This window comes from Trachymyrmex septentrionalis, unplaced genomic scaffold (assembly GCF_001594115.1).
Source record: "Trachymyrmex septentrionalis isolate Tsep2-gDNA-1 unplaced genomic scaffold, Tsep1.0 scaffold17, whole genome shotgun sequence".
Classification (NCBI taxonomy): Eukaryota; Metazoa; Arthropoda; class Insecta; order Hymenoptera; family Formicidae; genus Trachymyrmex; species Trachymyrmex septentrionalis.
The window spans coordinates 1,259,655-1,283,467 of NW_017304864.1; the positions used below are offsets into that span (position 1 = coordinate 1,259,655).

The following is a 23,813-nucleotide window of genomic DNA, read 5'->3' on the forward strand; positions in this document are numbered from 1 at the left end:
CTCTCTCTCTCTTTCTCGCTCTCGTCCGCCCCTTGCGTCGTCCCTACTCGTTTCGTTTTCTTTCTTTTCCCTTTCTATCCCGACTTTTTTCTTCATCGCGCTCACCCTCGTTCTCCGCCTCCATCGCCTTCTCGTAAGGAAGGTCGTAATTGGCCCTTCGGCCACGAGCGACCACGGTGGAAAGCAGCCGAGAAAGCGAACTACGGACAGCGGGAAAGGATTGGGGGTTTGCGGGGGATAGGGTAATAGCGGGAGCAACGGTAGCGGTAGCGAGAGATCCTCGGGAGTGTCTACCCTATATCACGGAGACTGCCGGGAAGTACAAGGGACACGGGGCTCTTCCTTCTACTCTCCTGGGAGCGAGTCGGCCATCCCGTCGCTCTGAACTTTACCCGGGGTGAGATATGCAGAAATTAAATATTCATTCGGGTTACCATCTCTCTCAGGTCTCTATTTCTCTTTTTCTCTCCTCCCCTTTCTCTCTCTCTCTCTCTCTCTCTCTCTCTCTCTCATTCATTCACCACCCACCCTTTCTCTCTCCTACGCGTGTATCGTCCCATTCGATTCTTTTCTTCTTTTTTCTCGAAAGTAATGCCCTGGCTGGCTCGAAGCCAGTTCCGCCAAAGCTCTCGATGTTCGACAACCTCTCGTCTTGCATGCACCGTACGCGCCGTAGAAGAAAAGTGATGATGTGCATAAATGTACAGAGAATACAAAATTATTCATGCTCCAGAGATTATTCACGTTTCCCGAATATCTTATAGATACCAAAAGCAAAATTGGCAAAAGGAGACATCTATGAAATATACTGGCCACAAGTGCCACGGCGAATATTAAAGAATTTCATTAGCATGATTTTTGCGACTTAACTAATTAAAGTTCTCTTATTATTCTCCGATTAGTTTTGAACAAGTATTTCATCACTATTTAAATATACTTTAATTAACGAAGTACGACGTCGAACGCGTGAAATTTGACAGATCTAGGCCTTAAAACTACGCCAATAATAATCTATTGTATGATTATGAATTGACGGATTATGCTCCACTTCTGTGGTATCCTGCGTATATGTACGAAGTATCGTTATTTCCGTTCGCGCCGCGCATCCGATGCGCTCTCCGTTGTTCCGCCGCCTTTTCTACGAGCTCGACTATTTCCATGGACTCGGAATCGCGTCGGAAACGTACCTGTTGAACCAACCACCGACTTCGATGAAATAATGACGAGTGGCTTATGCGCCGTCTGCAGCCACCGCCGCGTCGCGCCAGCGGGAGGGCCGGCCGGAGCATAGGGCAGGATGCAGCCGTGCTGCGTTGCGCAATGTGCCATGCCATCCTTCCCGTCTCACCTCTCTACCCTCCCGCCTGCACATCCAGAAGAGGTATTCTCCGTCGGTGCGGAATTGCATCGTCCTCTCTCTCTCTCTCTCTGCATCCTTCATCCTTCATCCTGAACACATCCTGCAGGATGAACGCGGCTGTGGTTTTGAGGAAGGCGAAACGCTTCGCTCGGGATAAAAGGATTTGTTTTACTGCTACGGGGACGCCGTAGCGAGGAGCGAGGACAGGGGAGGTACGAGATTTGAATAGCGTTGTCGTCGTGTCGTCGCACAACGGACGGATCGCTAAATTGTCGGAATCGCGCGGCCGATAATTTGCGCCGCTTCACCATCGGCGGTTTTACGGCCGGGATTGCTCTCTCTCGGAACTCTCGGTCGCTCGCTCTTTAGCTTTCAATATATTTCTAGGAAATTCCGAGCTCGCGCTTTAAGTACATTTGTAAATGTGATATTTTCAGCGAATATGAAGCGAGTATGAAGAAAATGAAGTTAAATTAGTTTAGTCTTTTCGAAATGCACGTATTGATATTTTGAGATTAAAACAATATTACGTGAAGCTTTAGAATTTACTTTGTGATTAAATAAAATATTGTTGGAACAGCAGAATTAATTTCATATTTATTTTGGATAGAAGAAATGAATAATAATTTCCTTAGTTCTTCGGTGCCTCGTTTATATATAAATGAGTTTCATATTAATTCTTCGTTCATTTTATTTTTTTTCTTTGTCCCTTCTGGAACAAGTGAGAAAATTACGAACACAGATTTCAGAAACTAAAGGTTCGTTTTCCCGTGTGGCCTGGGAATGGTAATATCTACTCCATTTATATCCCACGCGACAAGATTTCTAATTACGTGAATCTAATCCACTCACGACTATTTCCCCGGTAAGAATTGATAACCCCTCATCTTCTTTCCTCCCTCTCATCTCCTTTCAATTATCATAATCAACATTCTACGCTCATGGAACTTTATAAAATAAATTAAATAATAATTTGTCGATCTGTTTTAATTAATCGTAATTATTTTAAGAAATTTATTAATCTCAATATCGAGATTGAAAATATTATGAAAGATTTAATAGAGAAAAGATTATTAATTTGCGAAATACAAATTTTCGAAATAAGATTTCAGAATTTTTAGTGGCATATGATTTTTTTATACCTGATGAATGGCAAATTAATCAGGTTTCATGCCTTTATTATTATATTTTTTTTTTACTTTATTAATTCTGTATTACAATATTTATGACCATATTAAGTATACATGATATACGTATGTATACAAATCCAGAACTGGGGAAAAATTGAAATAAATTTTGTAAAAATATTTATTTAAAGGATGAATTTATGAAAAATACTATTTGAAATAAGTATTTTCCGTAGTAAATGTAAAAATACTATTTGAAATAAGTATTATGCGTAATAAATATATAAAAAAAGCAAATTTAGCAACTAACATTTAATATTTACTGAAATATTTACTTGAAATAAAATACTTGGCATTTCGATATTTCATGGTAAAACAAAAGGCACTTCTATTTTCTACTTTCTATTTACTATTTTCTATTTTTTTGTTAAGAAATAGAAAATAGAAATATTCTTTTATCAGAAAATATCAAAATATCAAATAATTATTCTATTGATTTTGAATAAATAATAATGTAAATGATAAAGACTGAATAAAAATTTGTCTTTTTTATATTTATTACACAGAATATTTCAAATAATATTTCTATAAACGCATTCTTTAAGTAAATATTTTTGTAATCTCTTTTAATTTTTTTCTTGCATTAAAAATATATATTTATGAATGTTTTCTATTTTAACTATTTTCCCCAGCACAATATAAATCTTTGAAGAAATTTCAATAATTTATCGTTCCCAGAACGAATGTCCTTCGATATCCTCTAGCGCGTCAGCGAATGCTTCTTTGCACGAGAGAATAAAATTCCTTTCGGATGTTCTGGCTTCTCACGATTGGCAATAATACCTCGAGCGAGTTCCATCCTACGATGATCTCATGTGCGTGTCTCGGAGCATCGCTTTCATACCGTTGCGAGAACGTAACGATTCATAGAAATGCGTTATTACCACATTTGTGATTCGTCATTTGAGCAGTTATATGACGATGAAGGAAGTCGTATAGGATTAAGAATGGAATGTCAAAACCTATAAATTTTATTATACCTATATTCCATTGTATTTGAACAATTTTTGTTTTAATATCTTATTTTGTTTAAATGTCTCTCTCTCTCTCTCTCTCTCTCTCTCTCTAACTTATCTATCCTTTAATAATCGTATCGTAAACTATTTTTTATGATAAAGATGTCGCGAACGAAATCGCAACTAAAATTTGTGGGATGGAAATGAAATGGAATTTTAGCTTCAGAGGCATTTTCGATGAAAAGTTAATTCTCATTCAGAAATTTGTGGACAGTTTTGTAAGAGATCCATTTTGTGATGAAAACTGCACTTCTACATTTTGGACTTCATAATACGACGAGACATTAATCCTTTTAAATGTCTAAAATTATCGACGTTTTGCATGAATTCAGGTCGATAATGAAAGGGTTAATAATCCGACAAGCTGATTTCATGTTTCAGCCAGAATCGTAACGACCCGACCGGTGATCATGCCGCGCGTTTCACGGCGTGGTTTGAATTTCGACTTGAATGCGAGCCAATATGGGGTACATAACTCTGTGCCGACCATTAGTTTCGCTTTTACGAGGCAAATGAACCATGCCCGCGCTCGTAAGATCGTGAAGTTTACATTTTTAACGACGGAACACGTTCGCCCCCGGTGTGCGTCGTGAATTTGTTTCGCGGTGGGCGAACGAGCGAGCGAGCGAGCGAAACCGCAACGATCGATTCTCCGTGCTTAGAAGGGCGCTTCCTTTCGTGAAAGATAGATTTAATCCTAGGAAGAGTCTGATTTACAGCATAACATTCTTAGGCCTAGCGATCTGTTATCAATTATTAAAAATTATTAAATATTTTTTCCTTTTAAACTTAAATTCAGATTAATATATCAATAAATACACATATTCGTACTATAACAGAACTATACTTTCTTTATGCATCTTCAATGTAACCTTTCATACTTCAAATATTTGTCCTTTTAAGGGAAATCTTTATTAAAATTTTCTTTGGTCAACAATCAAAAATAATTTGTAGACTTATATCGATCAAATATAATTTTCTATAATTTTCCTATAAAGCCAATGATCTACTTAATACTTTTATTAATATTTCAGATAAATATCTATTAAACTCGTACGATAAAAGAGTTTAGGTATTTATTATATTTATAAGGAAAATAGAAAATTGTTGTATAATAAAAATTACAAAATAACTCTGTAAAGGTAATAAACAAGAATTATAACAAATAGCCTTGTGAGGAAGATCTAAATATAAGCCAGACGGTTTAATTCGTGTTAGTAACACAGATAACTTTTGGTAATAAAGGGCAATGTTACAAGGGCATTGTGTCATGTTACAATCGCTCCTGCGCTCCTCTATAATATCGATATATCGGAATCCCGATGAGACTGGCATTGTCGACTGCAACAGCGCGGTTAGAGGTATTTCCTATCGACAAGGGAAGGACTTTAACTAGTTAAAGCCACTTTCAGTAAGGGTCGCATTGCCGTAACCTCTTTACGGAATTACGACCCTTATGGAAAATTCCGAAGGAATTCGTCGGCGACGAACGGAAACTCGTTAAATTAATTTGCCCCAAGAACGCGATACCGTCACCGACGTAATTATAAAATTACGAGACTTGCGGCAAATTGATTTATATGCATCTTATCAGTTGTGTCTGATTAAATACATGACTAAATATATTTACGATAACAATCACTAATTCCTGCAATTTTGATTTTATTTCAGAGCGATCTGCAGAGAAGTGAACAGCCAAAAACACATGTAGTAAGTCTTTTTATAAATATCTTTATGAATTCTATCCAGCCAAACGGCACGTTTGTTGAACCAAAAATTAAAGTTTTTCTAAATTAAATTCTAAATTAAATTGAAATATTATTTAAGCTCTAAAATCCGGCTTACATTGATGAGGCTTTTTCGTTACTCATTGTGTATTTATATTTTGATCTTATAACATTTTGTTTATTTCACGTATTTTTAACAAACGTTTCGTTATATACCTAATTAACAAAATATTACCACAACCTCAGTGATCGAAATTGGTTGAGACACGGAAAGTTCGAATTCTGAGGTAATATTTTTTGCAATAAATTATTTACAGCTTTTTAAAATACTTATTAGCATTAAATTATTCACAGCTTTTCAGGATGCTTATTAGCATTAATATAATTAAATTGCTTGATATTAAACTTGAAGATATTACTATCGCAGTTTGGTTTAAGATCGCTTTTAAAGATTGAAAATAATTTCGAGTGAGAGAGGGGGGGGGGAGGAGTAGAACTGAATATATATATATAAACTCATATCACGAAATATTATTTAAGCATTAAGATATATAGTTCAGACCGAAAAGACCTTTTTTTCCTTCTTTAAAATTTTTCTATTTTCCCCGATAAAAGCAAGGAGCAAAAGGAATCCGACAGTGTCCTTTGACATCGCTTACAAAAGTACAAACATACTGACTTTGGACACCAGTTCATACCAATCACAAAATCAATATCTCACTAAATTGACGTAACATTGTTTGCCGTTGCTCCACTGTATCGCAATTGTATGTGTACAGCAAACGTTGACGTAGATGGTCACTAAAGTTCAAAGTAATTTCAGGTCGCGCGGCAAAACATTTAGCACAGATTCCTTAGCGTCCATTGACGATCTCGGAACACGTCCGCGGCATTGTTTGAGTTTCGATTTGAACACGGTCCAATATGTACCGTGTGGTACATAGTCGTCTATATTAGCTTCTCATTTGCCTAGTACACGCGATGTTATTGAGAAAGCAGCCAATTAAATTAACTAATAATACGCATCGTAATCACCTTACATCACGCACTGCTCGATCAATTATCAATTACTTGACAGTAAAACGTCGCGATAAATTAACAATAGAACTGTTAAGTATCAAGAATTATTGTATAAAAATATGATTAATTTTAAATATTATTTGAAAAATTATAATTAATTATGAATATGTGAATTGTGTGATCATGACCTGTATAAAAATTACTCTTTTTGAGATATCTATTTTGAAAAAATCGAAATCATTCTCTTTTCGTCATGCGTATAACTTTTCAAAGTTACAATTTACTACAGCGATTTCTACTTTACTCCACTGCGCTCGTCAGGCCACATATTAGAAAGTAGCATTCTCGTTTTAAATCTGATTACGTGGAACATACAGGTAGGATGAGCCAGATTACACCGTAATGTAAGAGAACCGAGGTTATTGCTCATGATTTTATATGGCGTAGAATTTTCAGATAAAATGAGAGAAAGCAATAGGACGCATCAGGGAGTTAACGGCGAAACGGTAACATTTACCGAATCTCTCCGGGTACGCGTGCTTCGCGACATCGTCGTTGGAGTCTCGACTTGAACCCAAGCCAATCTGCGGACCGCTGTTTTACCCTTTAGAGCACGACGAATCGCATCGTAAGGGCGATCGTTATGGCGATTCACGATAAAGTCCTTATTCCACGGCTCATCGCTATCACCGTTGCTGCCATCGAGAGAGAGAGAGAGAGAGAGAAGCGAAATCGCTTTCTTAAATATTATTCGTCCCGAAACGTTCTATTATTCCACGCAAGACAAAAGCGGCCGGCAGGAATTTCGATTCTGCCACACCAGAGAATTTTCACCGAATACATGGGAACCAGCGGCGGCTTCGAGCCTCTATTTCTTTCTCTCTCTCTCTCTCTTTTCTCTCTTGTTTCTTTTTTCGCCAGGACGAATACGTCCCTATCGACGCGAATCGAATCGGCAGAATTATGTTGTTGCGTCGGCAAAACGAGGTATCTCGTTCCTCGCCTTCGACGGGCGCTCTAGTGTTTTATATAAAGATCGAACAATTTTATTCCACGTCCTCGAGTACATACACTCTTCTTTTCTCTCCACATGTTTTCTTTTTTCTCTGTCTCTCTCCCTATCTCTTTTTCTCTTCCCATCTCTCTTTCTTTCTCCTTTAGGGATCTCCTCTTCTACCGTCTCGGTGCCATAAATTTCATCCGCGTTACTCCCCCCCCCTTGTGCTTTGCACTGTTACTCGCCCATATATTCCGATATCCTAGAACTCAACCTTGTTCCCGCAACCCATTTCGAAGCACTCCCGCGGTTACTTTGGCTCACCCACCTTATACGTATATCGCGAATTCCGATATCGCGACCGCATCGTGCATCTATAGGTACATTTGGCAACTATATCTTCGTGTGCGTCACATAGAACAGATAGGGCTTTCAGTTTCATCACCGTTTTGAACACCCGAGACGGGAACACGGTTATTTTATTCATTTAAATTGCATTAACACCTCTGATCTGTAACGTGTGTTCAATTGAAATTTAATCAATTATCGTATGATCTTCAACAAATTTTATTGATAGATCGAAATAGTCAACATCTACGAATTAATTTATAAGAAATCTTATCGTAAAGTAATATTTGAAAGTATATTTTAATATTTATTGTAATTGTGCATGAATTTAATATACTTTATATATAAATTAATTATAATTAATATAACATTATAATAGATTTTATATACGTATAATTAATATTTAATATATAAATTTATTATATCTTATGTTTATAAACATAGAGTTCATTTATTAAAATTTATTAAAAGTATTGATTTACCAGTTAGATATACAGGTTTTTAAATTTTATAAACTTTGCAACAATGGAGAAAACACAAGTGGCGTACTTGATATTCGTGCTATTTTTTGCTGGAGCACAAGAAAAGGTATGATGTATGAAATAGACGTCACATTAAAGATGATCTATTATGAAACGCCAGAGTCCGATGTTATAAAAATCCATCGTCCATCTACCGACCGGACTTTTTAATACATCCTTTTTTTCTTTGAAATCTCGCGTTTCTCTTGTTTCGTTTTTACGTGCAACATCAACAACGATGTGTCGTCCTTCGCTTTTAATCCACCCGGGGAAGTCGATTCTCTCGTGCAATTCTTCTCCCCTAGAACGATTTTCATTCTATTTGCTTGGCTGCCGTTTAACGGCCATGCGCTGCTAAACCACCGCAATACGATGGATGCGCCAAGGAAACCGTATTTTTCTCGTCTTTGATTTTTCTAAAAAACGAACTCCATTTTATTTGTACAGTTACCATCGTATTCCGTACGAATCTCTTTTCTACCTCGCCGGACATTCCGATATCCCAGTGCTTAACCTTGTTGCCCAAACCCATTTCGGAGCTTTCTTTACTAGTCTTTCGTTTTTCTTTATTTATTTAATACAAAATCCCATGACGTATTGGTTTAGTGGATTTTCAAATCGTAAATTTAAATTTTTTAAAGCATATCACATTTGAATATCCGAAGTTTGTAAGATCATGTTTGTTTTATTTTTTCTGAGATATATATATATATATATATATACATATAATTATAATTAATGTCCTTTTATATTTTATTTATGATCTATGTTTTAAGTATAGAATTTATTTTTTATGTCCGTACATCCTTACTGATTAATTTTAATGATTTGTGTTACGTATACAGTATGTCTTAATTCACATTCTCTGCACATTTTATAAAGACAATCTTTTTTAGATAAAGAAGGATGTTAAAAAAGAGTAAGTAAAAGAAATATTCAAATAATATAAACTAAAAAGACTTCCGGTACTCCAACAAATTAAACTAATAGTGGGCAGAATCAGGCGCGGTAAATGCGCAGATTATCGTTTTTTTTTTTTTTTTTAATAAATATTATTCATTCAGTCATATTTATTCAGTAAGTCAATTATTTAAAAGCTTACAACACTGAAATTTGGACAACATGTTTGTGCTCAATTTTCGAGGTGTTCCTCAAACGCTACGAATTTTTAAAAAATTTTATCATATCCAAGAGGTGAAAATCTACACGCAAAAATCTACCCTATCTCTTTTACTTATACCTTTTTATGGAAAGTAATCATTTTATTCTTTTTTAACATCTTCCTTTCTTTCCTCCTAATTTGTATGTGTGATTCAATATTCGATATGGTGATTTTTAACTTTCTTGCCAACGATCCGCCTTTTCAGCGAGATGGATCTATTCGGCCCGACGATTTCCGTAATCCGTAATCCACTCGATTCTCGCTTGTCGGCGTGAAATTTTAATACCAAATCGATCTCACCGCCACGGCTTTATCGCCTGGGCGTGATATCGATTTCGACCGTCGTGACAATTACGATTGACGTTTCGATACGTGATCGAGGAGCGGCCCGATCGGATTCCTCGCCTCGACGTTGCTTTCAACAACAATGGGGGCTTCACCTAGCACAACCCGTTCTCCTCACGAGTTACCGTTCAGCGTCGAGTTCCATCATCACGAGAGACACATTTTCTTGCCAATAGTGTAACCCCACAAGTCTCGAGAGAATCTTAGCATCGAAAGGAAAAAAAGATAGAAACGAGACAGAAAGAGATAGAAAAAAAAACAAGGAAAGAAAGTCACGAGAAAGAAAAGAATGAATCTGTTTATTATTCTGAGACACATACATAGTCCCATGAAAACAAAGATAGCGTAGAAACCAAGGCTTGAACGGTACGAAGCAGCGAACGGTAAGAAATGGTAAAAATCGGAAAAGCAATCGACAGAAGCATAGAATAAATGTGGAGGCCGATATGTCGGCGTGAAAATATTTGCTTTATTTAGGAATTACTATGCAAGATTGAGAATATCTGTATAGACGAAGCGTTCATGCGATGATGAAGCAAAATTAGATGCGTGCGCGACTGCGTAAAAATAACTTGAATTAATTCATTTTCGAAAGAACTCGATGGGAGAAAGTGGGATAGAAGAACAGCGAAAGATGAATCGAAGCGGAAGATGAAATAATCGAAATAGTGGCCGTCCGAAATAACGGACGAAGGGCTCTCGTCAGCCTCTTCTGCTGCTGCAGAAGGTACGCTGTAAAAGCGTGAATATTACGTCACTGTCTCTCGCATTCGCGCGCTTAAATATTCGGGCCGCGTCATAAATTTCGCCCCGCCGTCGTATGTGCCCCATACGCCGTTTTGTTATTTTGCCATGAATTCCGATATCCTGAAACTTAACCTTGTTCCCGGCAACCCATTTCGCAGTTCTCTCGCTTGTTCCGGTCCGGCTTTCCCAACGCAGGCATCGTACACGTTACGCTTCCTCGAGAGAAATACGATCCGATCTGACGTTCACGTCGATGCTCTCCCTATCTCCCTGTCTCGTTGTAATTCGATAACGTACATCTGTTCGGAAGAATTCGGCACGAAAATCCGGGATTCGTTCAAACCGGCGAATGAATGCCAAATCCAGAATCGTCAACGTCCGTAAAGCCAGTTGACAAGCCAGTGTACATTGATTCGTTGAAGAACACGAATCTTCACGCGTAATTTTAATCGTACAACTTTATATGAACGTTAAGTTTTGTAAAATAATAATTGAAACGAGGAAGAATAGAATATAGTTGAGTTGTGTTTAGACTCAAGAATCAAAGAGTATTAATAAAGTTTAATTAAACGGAAAGATATAAAAATTAATCTTACTAGTCTAATATAAAGTTAACGTTTTGACTGTTGCATGAATTTTTGTCACGCTATTATTTTGTCCCTAAGTTTCATAAAATAAGTGTAAATGATACATGATCAAAAATTTAATATTTTTAAAAATATTTGCGGACGTTTGACTCATGTATGTAAAAGATACGTAGCGTGGGGATAATAAATACCATTTCTCTGAGCCGCATCCATAAATGCAAATACACACACACATATTTATCGTCCTCATGAATTTGCAAAATGTTTTTATAATATAATTTTAAGTAAAATTTTCATATTAAAATAGATTTTTAAATAAAATACGCTCTTTTAAATAAAAATCTTGACTAAGTTAATAGATTTTTAGAATTTTTAGAATTCACAATAAAAGCAATGCAAAGTGTTCTTGATTCATATGCAAATGGCACTAAGTAGAAAATATATATATATATTCAAATTGATACAGCGTTATGGGCCTATATAGATTTATATCCAATTGGATACACATGGCAGTCAAAGTGTTAACTTAATGCGAGCTTAAAGCAAAGATGATTTTGAGCGTTGATGTTTGATACAAAATTTAATAACTGATAAGTGAACTTATCGTAATAACAGCATGAGGAAAGAGAGAGGAGGAGGAGGAGGGGGAGAGAAAGAGGGAGAGAGGAGGAGGAGGAACAAGGATTAATGTGCTTCTTAGCAATAATATGTCATCTTCTTATCTGTCATAAACGTACGTTAAATAAACGTCAGAGAATCAGGAAATGCATATCGATTATTCAGCACCGGTTATTGACAGATCTGTCAATAATATTCTTGCAATCGTAATATTAATAGTTGACAGTGGGCAAAATAAGTATAAAAGATTTGCTACCACGATCGAGGAATCGCAATCGGACTATAAATAATTAATGAACTGTATCGGGTGATGAATGGTATTTATCGATAGAATCGTCCAAAACCACGAATAGCGTACTGCTTTCTGGGGTATACGTATCTATACATCGTTGCGTCGGCGATCGGGTGGATTCGTGCACGTTTCAATCAAATCTTCGATGAACTTCGACGAATGTTGAATTCTTGACAGTACGGATGAAACGTCACTCTTTCGGAAAAATCGAAAACACGTGAACGCTTTCTTCGAATTTTGTCCTGCACTGAGCGATTTTTTCTCCCGGTTATATATCCCTTTGGTCGTGCCGTTTGTGCCATAAATCCCATTTGGTTGCGAATATACCACCCTGTTGCTTTTTCCTTGAAATCCTCTATATACATCCCGCGCGATATCCTCGAACTTAACCCCGTTTCCGCCTGTCCCTCGTTTATTTCAGTTTGACTTTCCGTACACGCCGAATCCCATGACATTTCGGTCTCAGGAGAACGTAACCCGTTTGTAGGTCTCCAGTACGCGCGGGTCATTGGCGACTCGATCGTTTTACGGCTGGCAGAAATTATTGAAAAACGATCCAGTTTCTCCCTCTCCCACCATTCCGCTTTCCTATTGCCTCTGTGAATAATGTACGCGACAAATTTTCTCGATGGCAAATTGGCGAACAAATTCTGCAGCCAGAGTTCTTATAGGCGCATTTCTACGAAATCCGTTTAACGAAGAATAAGTGTAAATTACTTAGTTAAACGTACATTAATGGTGTAGCTTTAAAAAAATTTAGCATAAAGAAAAATATATTTATGAGACGATATCAGCATGGATGAATTTCTATCATTATCATGTCAATTTTAATATAAAGCAGTATGATATAAAAGTAACGGATTCAATTATAGACGCGTTAGCATAAAATATGAGTGTAGATTTAACACTATGGATTTAAAAATCCACACCGTGTTAACGTTCGTATATAACATTATGAGAATTCGCTTTTAAATTCACGCCACGTTGGTGTTGATGTAAACATCAGTAGAGTGAAAAGTATATAAACATCGCATAGTGTTAATACTCTTATTTTTTAGAGTGTTGAGGTAACTTTGGTAAATCATGTACAAAGAAATGTTTTGAAAGTAAGAATTTATTGTAATATATATTTTACAAAATTTTAAAGTTTTTCTCGTCGTTACAGAAATCAATGAAATATTCTAGAACGTAATAACAGGGTCGCCTGCGCGGATATAATGAAATAATCCGAGATCCAAGCGGTTCGCGGCTTCGATCAATTGTTGTTGATATGCCATCGTCGTAAATCGCATTCTCTTATCGTATCACTGTGCATCGGGATACGTCACTACGGATACAAACTATTAAATTACAACGGGAGTCGGTCGCGTCGGTGCGCACGGACGTCAGTCCGAATATATTCCTTGCCGAAAAGGGCGCGCTAAGGAAGTTATCGTGTTGCGTAAGCCGCCTGCAATTCCGCATCTCGTACGTGTCCTCGGCGTTCCAGAAACACAGACTGCCATCCGGCGTTTCTGTAATCAACGACGATGCTCTCCCGCTTATCTCCGCGCGAGTCGTGCCACCGTCACAACGTTGCGACGACTTTGCGTGATCTCGGGCAAAGGGTCGCTCGAGAGAGAGAGAGAGAGAGAGAGAGAGAGAGAGAGAGAGAGAGAGAGAGAAATGGAGAGATTGGAGAGAGAGAGAGAGAGAGAGAGAGGAAAAAAGAGACAGAGAAAAACATCCCTCTCAGTGACATTGCGAAGAGGGATTACTAGAGCATTAGCAGTTAAATGTTCCGTTAAAGAGAAGGCTAAACGCGAGTTTTCTTCGCGTCGCGCAGGTGGAATTATTCACGATTCTACGGCAGTTCGCAAACTGACGACAATTTAAAACACTCAGGCGTCGCGTTTTCAAAATCAAGATCTGTATTCATATGTCACACTTTTAGCTCCGTACGCGGAGCTACATATATATCATTCCCAGCTCGTGTACCATATTAAATAAAAGTCTGAATCTGACGACTGTATTTAGTGCGACGTGCGGGAAGTATGACCTTTCGCTTTAAATTTAGCGCGGAAGTGTCTTAAATCATTCGTTGAATAATACGGAAGAGGCATTAAAAATTGGTCGTTCTATTATTGGCGTTCTTAGAACAGAGAGCTCACATTTCTCTGCAGGAGCAGGTCCTCATCATAAATAAAATTTTCGTTTTTTACGTCGAAAAAGAGATTGTTCTCGTTACAATTTATCGATATTTTTTCGGTACGTTCCGCAAACTTGAAGCTTTATCTTAATAGAATTTGTCCAATATATCCAATACGACTATCTTAATAAGCCAGTTCGCAACTCAGCGAGAATCGTCATTCGCTCGCGATGTACAACCACCCTGAAGTTGCGTAACCTCGTTTCCTTCCTATCTCGTAGGCAAGCAGGTAAAGGATCGAAACTTTTCTATTTATCCTAGGCGAATCCACGGCGGCGAACTCTTTCCCGTGAGTTCGGCCGATCCCGGATATATATCGTATACCGGAAAAACCGTGTTTCGCCACATCCAAAGTAATCCAATCTCGCGCTTTTCGAAAGATTCGCCTTTTTTTTTTCATTTTTTTTTTTTTCTTTTTGTCATTCGTGATTATAATTTTTTTCTCGTTGATATGACATGGTCTTTTCGCGAATTTCGACGTGAGGGTGGACCGACAACAGTAATGCAATGTAACAATATAATAATGGAGGTCACCGGGCATGTACACCAAACCTCAGAACCTTATTGCATCCAAGAGCAAGAGAATGAGAGAGAGAGAGAGAGAGAGAGCTGCTCTTTTATCTTGTATACCCCAAGCCCGTACCAGTATTCTGGAACTTGCGCTACGGCGAAAGCTCGTTTCCCGTAACCCGCGTCGAATCTCGCTCGTTTATTCCGGTTCGACTTTGCTATATGTAGTATAGCAACACGCCCGCTCTGGGGAATTGCAGATCGCGGGACTCTCAAAGTCCGTTCGCCTCTCGTTCACGGTAACCCAATAATGTACCCTTAGTTTACAAAGGACAGCGACGAGCGAATACAACATTGATCCGGTAATTAATTCTTTCGACCGGAAATCATCGCGTATGCCGGTCGTTTGCAAGAAATCTGTGTATGCAAAGTTGAGACTCAATCTGCAGGAATATACGTCTCCATTTCTTCAGACGATTGCAAAATTAATCTTTAATCATTTTCCATTTACGGAAGAATTTAAAAAACGATATAGAAATAACTGGAATAATTATGACAGCGAGAAGAGAAAAATACTTGAATATTGTTCAGTGATATCAATCTAATATATCAATGAAGCATAATGATTACTCATTTAACAATCGTCATAAAATTATAATGGAACCGTGATTGCTAATTCATTGGAAATATTGCAGTGTCATATTTAATTCACTCATACATAGTGTCACAATCACTGTGATTGATTCTACATTACGAGAAATATACTTCAATTTTATTTATCGATCCAATTGTAATCTCTTCAATATAGTTATTATATATCAATTATATAAACGTTTCACGGAATAAAACTTTGTGTCTAGTCATAGACTGTACGTATTCGTGTACAGAAAATTGACTTTTGTTATTATCGTGCCATTTCTCCGTTGGAAATTTAATCTTTTATACGGAAATTTGATAAACGAAGTCCATTCATATGGCGAATTCTTACTGCGTCTTGGAAGCCGGCGAAAATAAAGAATACATCGCGCGTATAAATTTTTTACACTATCTGTTCATTGATACGTGATCCTTTTATGAAGCGCCGAATCGCCTTCGAAGCCAACCCCGTTCGCAGATCGAGCTGCGGTAACGAAGGTTTTTAGAAACGAGATCCAATAACCGGTGCGGACTTTTACTCGCCCGCGTGGCTGTGGGCGCGTAATTTGCGCGATTTACGAGCGTATCGAGCGTGGAAATCAAAATTGCAGCTCGTGCGATGGGAATGTGAAGCTCTCAAGAAACCGGTCGAAGGAAACCTATGAAGCGTCACGCCGCAAATTCGAAGTCTCAGAAAAATTTCCGCTTTATTCGAATTTAACATTTCTGACAGACTGTAACTTGGCAATTTCCTGTAAAATGCATGTTTCTAGATTTTCGAAATTTGCTTAATGGCACATGTCTCCTTTGTAACTTGTCACGCATAATTATTTATTATTTTAGAATTAATGTTTGTCTACAAAAAGAGCATTAAAAGTAAATTAAAAGATCGGCAATATTTGTTGAATTTATGAGAATGAATTTATGAAAATGTTTGTTTTCTTCACATTATAAGTAAGAGTTAAATCGATAAAAATAAATCCAATAAGAGAAATCTTTTTTTTCGATTACAGCAGATCTTAGTACTTAACGCTAATATGCAAATTTATAAATATTATATAACTGAAAAATATATTTGCTAATTTATATATGAAAATATTTGATTTTTTTTTTTATTGAGCACCAAATCATTTTACTCTCACATCCAGATTTTCACACACACACACAATAAAAATTTGATTACTAACAATTGATTATTTACATTTTGATGAACAATGGCTATCCATTACATTTTATTTTTAAGACAATGAGTGAAAGAATTAAGTGCCTTATCAATAAAAAAAACCTCCAAACAAATTAACGGAATAAGTTGTGAAATCTCATCAAGGTATCCCGGATTCACAAGTGGATTTGAAGTCGATTTATTTTTAGGACCGTTTGATTTGATATCTACTAGATTTTCCACTGATCTTTGAAAGAAAATCGACATTTTATAGATTATTATTTTATTTTATTGATAATCGATCTTATTCAAAGATAAATAGAAAATGTAACCGATATCAAATTAACCGGTCCAAAAAATCAATCGATATTGATTTGATTTCGACTTATGAACCAGGGGTGGCTCATTATTCCGTTAAAGGTATTTCCGAAAAATTTAAACATGTGTTTAATAAAATATAACAAAAAATTACATATACCAGTATTAACAAATTAATCGGTTCGTCAAAGTACATAAAGACTCTACCAAAGCCAGATAAGATGAACATTGTTTACAAAATCGAATGCAAAGATTGTGATGCATCCTGTGTGCACGGGGCCCGCTCCTCCTTCGCGGGAGGTCGCAGAACGACGATCACGTGACGCGCGAGGGGGGGAGGGGCATCGCCGCGTCACGGAAAAAACCCATCAGCTCTCGAGTTCTGGAATTTTCCATTCGCGACCCTCCTTATATTACACCATATTTGAGTATGCGGATCGCGAATGCTCGAACAGGCACAATCCTGTAACTAAACGGCAACGCAAAAACAAGCCTACAATATATAACTTAACTGTTGGAAGTATAAAGAATAATATAAAGCAACGGAGCAAATCGTAACATCATATTTAATTCTATTATTGCTCTGTAACATAATTTTGTGTAAATATACGTAATAGAAGATAATAAGAGTATCACGGGGCCCGCTCCTCCTTCGCGGGAGGTCGCAGGACGACGATCACGTGACGCGCGAGGGGGGGAGGGGCATCGCCGCGTCACGGAAAAAACCCATCAGCTCCCGAGTTCTGGAATTTTCCATTCGCGACCCTCCTTATATTACACCATATTTGAGTATGCGGATCGCGAATGCTCGAACAGGCACAATCCTGTAACTAAACGGCAACGCAAAAACAAGCCTACAATATATAACTTAACTGTTGGAAGTATAAAGAATAATATAAAGCAACGGAGCAAATCGTAACATCATATTTAATTCTATTATTGCTCTGTAACATAATTTTGTGTAAATATACGTAATAGAAGATAATAAGAGTATCACGGGGCCCGCTCCTCCTTCGCGGGAGGTCGCAGGACGACGATCACGTGACGCGCGAGGGGGGGAGGGGCATCGCCGCGTCACGGAAAAAACCCATCAGCTCGCGAGTTCTGGAATTTTCCATTCGCGACCCTCCTTATATTACCATATTTAGGATAGCGAATGCTCGAACAGGCACGATCCTGTAACTGAACTACGACGCAAAAATAAGGGATAAATCAGTAGAAAATTAAAAACGAGAATAAAAGAACACTAGAGAATCACAAGAGAATAAAAATTACTACATACTTGATTATTATAGAACATAAGATGCATCACAACCATGAATTCGATTGGGATAATATTAGAATTATGAATGTAGAATGATATTATAACAAACGATTGGATTTCGGAAATGTTGCATATAAAGAGTCAAAAGAACGGCTTAAACTTAAAACGGATACAGACAGTTTACACCATGTTTACAATGACTTGGTTAATTATTTATAAATTTGGATACGCTTGTTTCGTCGCCCGTCGCGTTTGACTTACACGTAGTTAGATCCGTTGTAATTGTTTGAACGAACTCAATTATAGTTTTAATGTGTGACGATAAAGAATTCCTGTAATTTTACGTTTGAACAAATTTGCTACACTAATGGAGGTGAGTTTTTTATTTTTGCTCTGAGTAAATAGTGGGTACTTTAACTGACTGTCGGGATTGTTTCAACCATTACTTTCTTTAACTCATACTCAATAACAGTTGAAGAATTTTACAATCCTTCTCATCCGGTCAAGGAACTTGAGTGCAACAAGAATCGTTTGCATGTCTTCATACTTGCATCACTGTAACAAGTTGGAACAAGATTAGAAAAATAGATTACTTATGGCGAATTCGATTGGAAGAACTAATACGCACTGGTGCATATTAAAGCCATTGTACACTGATTTAATTTGAGTATAAAAGTGTAATATTTCGCTTTTTTATTTATTTATTTAAAATACATATATTACCTAATAGTACAATAAAATGTATTGAGTATTTCAGGATTTAATTGATTTCTATGTTTATGTATAAATATATCTTTATATTATTTTGTCTATGACGGCTTTAATGTGCGCACTGAGTGCGCCCATCGAATTCGCTAGCAATACAGCTTGTGATAATTTTTTTACGCCTTCCATTGTTACGCTGAGGATAGCTTGAATTTGAGCCGAAACGTTCGTGTATGTAAACATTGACTAAGTGTTTTAAATAATTTAAATTTATATCTCTAGACACGGTAGTGTGTCGGTGCTAAACATGGCGTGAGTAATTTAAACTGCGCATTATTTTCCGCGCTGATTCCTAAAGCCTCTTTGTTAAACTTTTATTTTGACTTCGAGAAGTCCGTTAATTGTTTGAGAATTATTTAATTTTTGACACATTATTGTTGAATTCCTGCATCGATGTTTTTTTTATACATTTATTCTCGATTACATCCGTTGAGTGAGTTTACTTTCTGTTTCTTTAAAATTTTAATAAGTTATTATTTTTTCTTTTTACTATCCAGTGTACACTCAGTCTAAGAACTAGTAAACACTTCTCAAACATGGACTTGGAAAAACGTTAATCATTGCATTTGAAAAATTTATTTCTAATTCGAGCATAAGTAATTTAACGATTTCTTTTTTACTACGATATCGCTGATAATGGGCGAGAATTAGTTGAAATATCCGATCGATTTTTGCGTTCACATATGTAATAAGTTTTGTATATACATTATATTTTTAATCACAGCGCATTGATTACAACGCAGCTTTATGTCTACTCTCTTACTTTCCTGTAATTATAATTCATTGTTGGATTTTGAGACTCCATTAATTAGTAGATTTTATTATTGATAAGATCTCAATTAGAACTTTCACACTTTATTTTAGTGTAACTTTTAAACGGTTAAATAGACTTCTTTTAATATTAATACTTAATTTACAGTTCCTATTTAAAACCGGGAAATTCTATAACAAGTAGACAGTGTTCGTTAATCGAAGTTAGATTCTGCAAGACATAAAGGTGATAATAAAACTCGTGATCCCTAATGGACATTGAGGCGCATGAAGCTTTTGATTTAATGATCCCATCAATCGCGAACGAATCGGAAAAAGCAATGTTCGGTCGCGCCCAGTTCCGGTCTGATTCCTACCGGAAGTAAAGACCGCTAAGCGCCGTTCTCCAAAAATTATGTGTCTAGGTATTACGACCTGAGCATTATAGTCGAACGACGACTTACTGCGAAACCGAAAAATATGGTCCCCTCGTTTTCTCTCTCCATTCGTTGTGTCGAGCTATGTAACTTTAAAACGCATGGTCTATAAACTAAATTTTTACATTTGACAATATCCGATTCTATAATACGAAAATATAACTTTTCTACTAGTCAATTTATAATAGCAAAGATATTGCAGTGTAACATCGCATTAATTTCTTATACATTTATCTGCGGAATAAAATGTAACGACTGCATCAAAAGATGTGCATTGTCGGGCCAAGATAGCTCTCGTCGAGAATCTTCGAAGAGGAAGAGAGCGTTGTGAAATTTGATTTTCTGAAATCGAGCATTTCACTCTGAGCGATTGTCTGCGACCAATAAAACCGATAAGCGAACGCTCGCGGGGGTTAAAAGTAAAACTCGTTTGTGAGTCGCTACTCGCGAATGTGGTGATATATCTAATGCGCCGTAGCAGACGGTAGTAACGCAATAATGAACGTACTCCGGAATTTCCTGGAGACCATTCCTCCCCCGTCGCCCCCGTTCGCATCGTAAATTTCACCGCACTTTGTGCTGCGCTCTGCAATTTTACCACGGATTCCAATATCCCGCGACTAAACCTCGTTCTCGTAACCCATGCTGAATCTCCCTCGTTTATTTCGATTCAACTTACTGCAGCTTTCCCTCTTAGTCCCACCCCCGCTTATCCGCGCACCCTCTACGTACTCCCCGTAGCCATTTCCCCCCGGGGGGAGGGGGGGAAGGGGAACGCCCGTCCGCCCCTTTAGGCTCTTCAAAGACTATTTGTGCCGTTTGTGGTAATTTAGTCGTGTCTTCGGATCACAAAGGCCCGCCCGGTAGAAAATATTTAAATTCTAATTCGCCCCTCTTATACGCGGCACTCTCTCGCGAGTATGCCCTTGCTTTAACGTGTAATAAAGCCGCGCCTAGTAACCCCACGGGAAATACATTTACATGGGGAAGAAGGGGGTCACGACGAGACCTACTTCCGCGCAAAGACGCGAAGTCGCATCTACGATCCGACGACGAGAGTATTTATTGTATTTTTTATGCGTTTTCTTAACGTTGCTCTTTATTATTCTGAAGGAAATACATTAACCTGCACCTTCTTCCATCCCCTTTCTTCCACTACTTTTCCCCCTCGATCCAACATTTTCACTTATTTTCTTTCACCTGTTTAAAAAAAAAACTAGACAAAAGTTACTTTTAGCATTCTATACATACATACGCATATTTATGCAGCGATTGCGAAGTCTTATCGCCATTAGATCCTCGAGGCAGAAACTTGGATAATTTAAGTAAACGAATAATCTTATTTAAACGTATGCTTAAGCTACGTATAAAGCGATGGCTTACATATTTCATTTCTAAATTATGCATGAGTGCTTGTTTTATTCCTTTCTCTTGCTCTCTCTCTCTCTCTCTCTCTCTCTCTATCTCTCTCGCGAGATGTTACGACAAGCATTGCGTATATTTATCGAGCTTGCGCTCGCTCGAGAGCTTCCGTACGAGAAACATAATTTGGCAATGTTATCCAACGTTTCCTTATTAGAGAAATGTAACTGCGACGTACGCACACTCTTGTTTAGCAGACGGGAAAATTGTTTCTTCTCCGTCTTTCGACCTATCTAATCCGAACGCATTAGTCACGCAATGGCTACCTACAGGTTCTCTTGAGTCATGCTCGAAGGTTTGCTTGAGGGAATTCCGTTTCCGGATCTCCCACTGAAAGTCCGCAATCCGATTTGTTCCTCGCTGTAGTGTGCATTGGCCGACAGGAACTCGTCCAGTTGTAACGAGCCGCTGACTTGGTGACACGAAACGATCGGCAGAAATTCCCAGGTATCGTATAGTTAATGCAGATTCCCCGTACTTTATTCGCGTTACAAAGGCTCCATCCAGATCTCCCGGAGAACCGTCCGACTCGACTGTCAAGGGATAAATCGAGCCTTAGCATTCTGCAGCAGCCACCCACTCGCATCTAACGCGATACATTTGTCTTTATCTTCGGTCGTTATCTCGCTCGTTGCGAGCGTATCTCCCGCAAACTATTCCCACGTGAGTAAGTAGCTCGTTACGTGCGTGTAAGCTGTATATGGCGTCGTCATCTCCCCTCGCGTTTCGTCCTCTTTCCGGCGGAAAAATAGAGATCTTCGAAATTGTGCGAAATTATATATCAACCCCTCGGCGAAATGATTTTTTAAAATCTCAATCGGAATTATATTTGTATTGAACGGTGGTCTTAAAATTTAATTACGTACAAGCTACGTCAGTTTCATAAGCTACGCTCTTTTCTGATATATAATCAGAGAAATTACGTACACATGTAAAAGAGGTAGGTTTTACGTAAAGGTATACTGTGTTAAAAATTTTACATTTTACATGAAGATATGTATGCCCTACGGACGAACGAGATTAAACCTTCGCCGAGCGAAACAGCCTCAAAATACGTACGATACAACTCCAATTATATGACGTAGATCGCGGGTAGCCTCGAGGGCCAGTAAGTAATCAGTATACACCGTTACGAATTAATGAAAGATTACTCTCGCAGGAACTGTCGGTTGTTGTTACTGTACATTCGGAAGTACTTTTACACGTTGCAAACGATGCAGCGAAAAGCTACGGTATACAAGCACGGTGCTGCATCATTTATAGATTTTTTTTCTCGCGTGCTTAATAACGGCGCGATTTATATATATAATATTACGCGACTTCCACGTCGACAAAACAGACTGACGGCGCTCACGCGAATATAAATGCCAACACAGATGTAAATGTGCAATGACGTGCGCATCATTATCGCGGTACTTCTCGGGTATCAACACACGCTCGATATCCACGCGGCTCCTAACGAGACTCCGGAGTCACGATCCAATTTCGACTTGCGATTCAAAATAGCACGTCCTCCCGTAAATATGTCGAGTCGTATGACGAACTCTCGTAGCTCAGACCCGGAAAGTGGAATATAAGAACTCGTTACGCATTCCATTCCACGACACATTTCAGTATCGCGGGGAATCAAACCTTATTCTTCCTAACTCACGTTTCCCTCGTTTATTTCAACTTACTCTCTTCTACCTCCAGTCACCTTTCTCTATTTCTCTTTCTCCTCCTCCTCCTCCTCCTCCTCCTCCTCTTCCTCCTCCTCCTGCTATCCCCGTTTCTTTCGCCACAGCTGCTTCCGCGGGTCACGGCGTATTTGCTCCTTCTACGTTCAAACATCACGGAGTTACCTCTCTACCCACTTTAACCCGCGAACGAAGTTGCGCGCGATGTGCAACGTCTTCGGCAATTCTTGAAGCTGAAAGAAACTACGCAAGAGATATCTACTGTTGAAAGTATTTTTTTTGCTCTCGGGAGGTTCTGATTCTAGACAAAAAGAAGCAGTAAATCTACTGTTTTTGTTTCAACATCGTAATATACCATTAGATATAAGCCAGACATTATATCAAGTGCAACACACGCTCGCTGATGTCACAGTCGTAGGTATCTTTAGCACAGCGGAGTATGACTCAGTACTCAGAATCGTATTTCAGCGTCAGCTCGGGAAATGGCCGAGTCAATTAGAGATTAAAGGGCCACGGGAATAGCGCCAAAAAGACACGCGCGAATATATTTGTAGCAGAAGTTAATTCAAGTATAATCAGGTATTACTAGGTTCTTCGCTTCCCAGTAGACCAGCAGTCGGTTATCTACTTTAACATGTACCGTCACGTATTTTAGCGCGACTACGTGCGGAATTAATTAGCTTGACCGATCTTGGTCGACCCCGGGACGGATCGATTCTGACTGCGAGAAGAAGGCGAGGGATACCCGAAAGAGTCCC

At 38.1% G+C, this 23,813-nt stretch overlaps 1 protein-coding gene across 1 annotated transcript in view; it reads left to right on the forward strand.

The window, feature by feature from the left end:
- Positions 1–23,813, forward strand: part of LOC108746433 (insulin-like growth factor-binding protein complex acid labile subunit) — a 238,114-nt gene that overhangs the window by 169,176 nt on the left and 45,125 nt on the right. Inside the window, exon 4 of the mRNA XM_018483209.1 lies at positions 5,235–5,273. Within this exon, the coding sequence (XP_018338711.1) occupies positions 5,235–5,273 (39 nt within the window). The remainder of the gene's footprint in view (positions 1–5,234; positions 5,274–23,813) is intronic.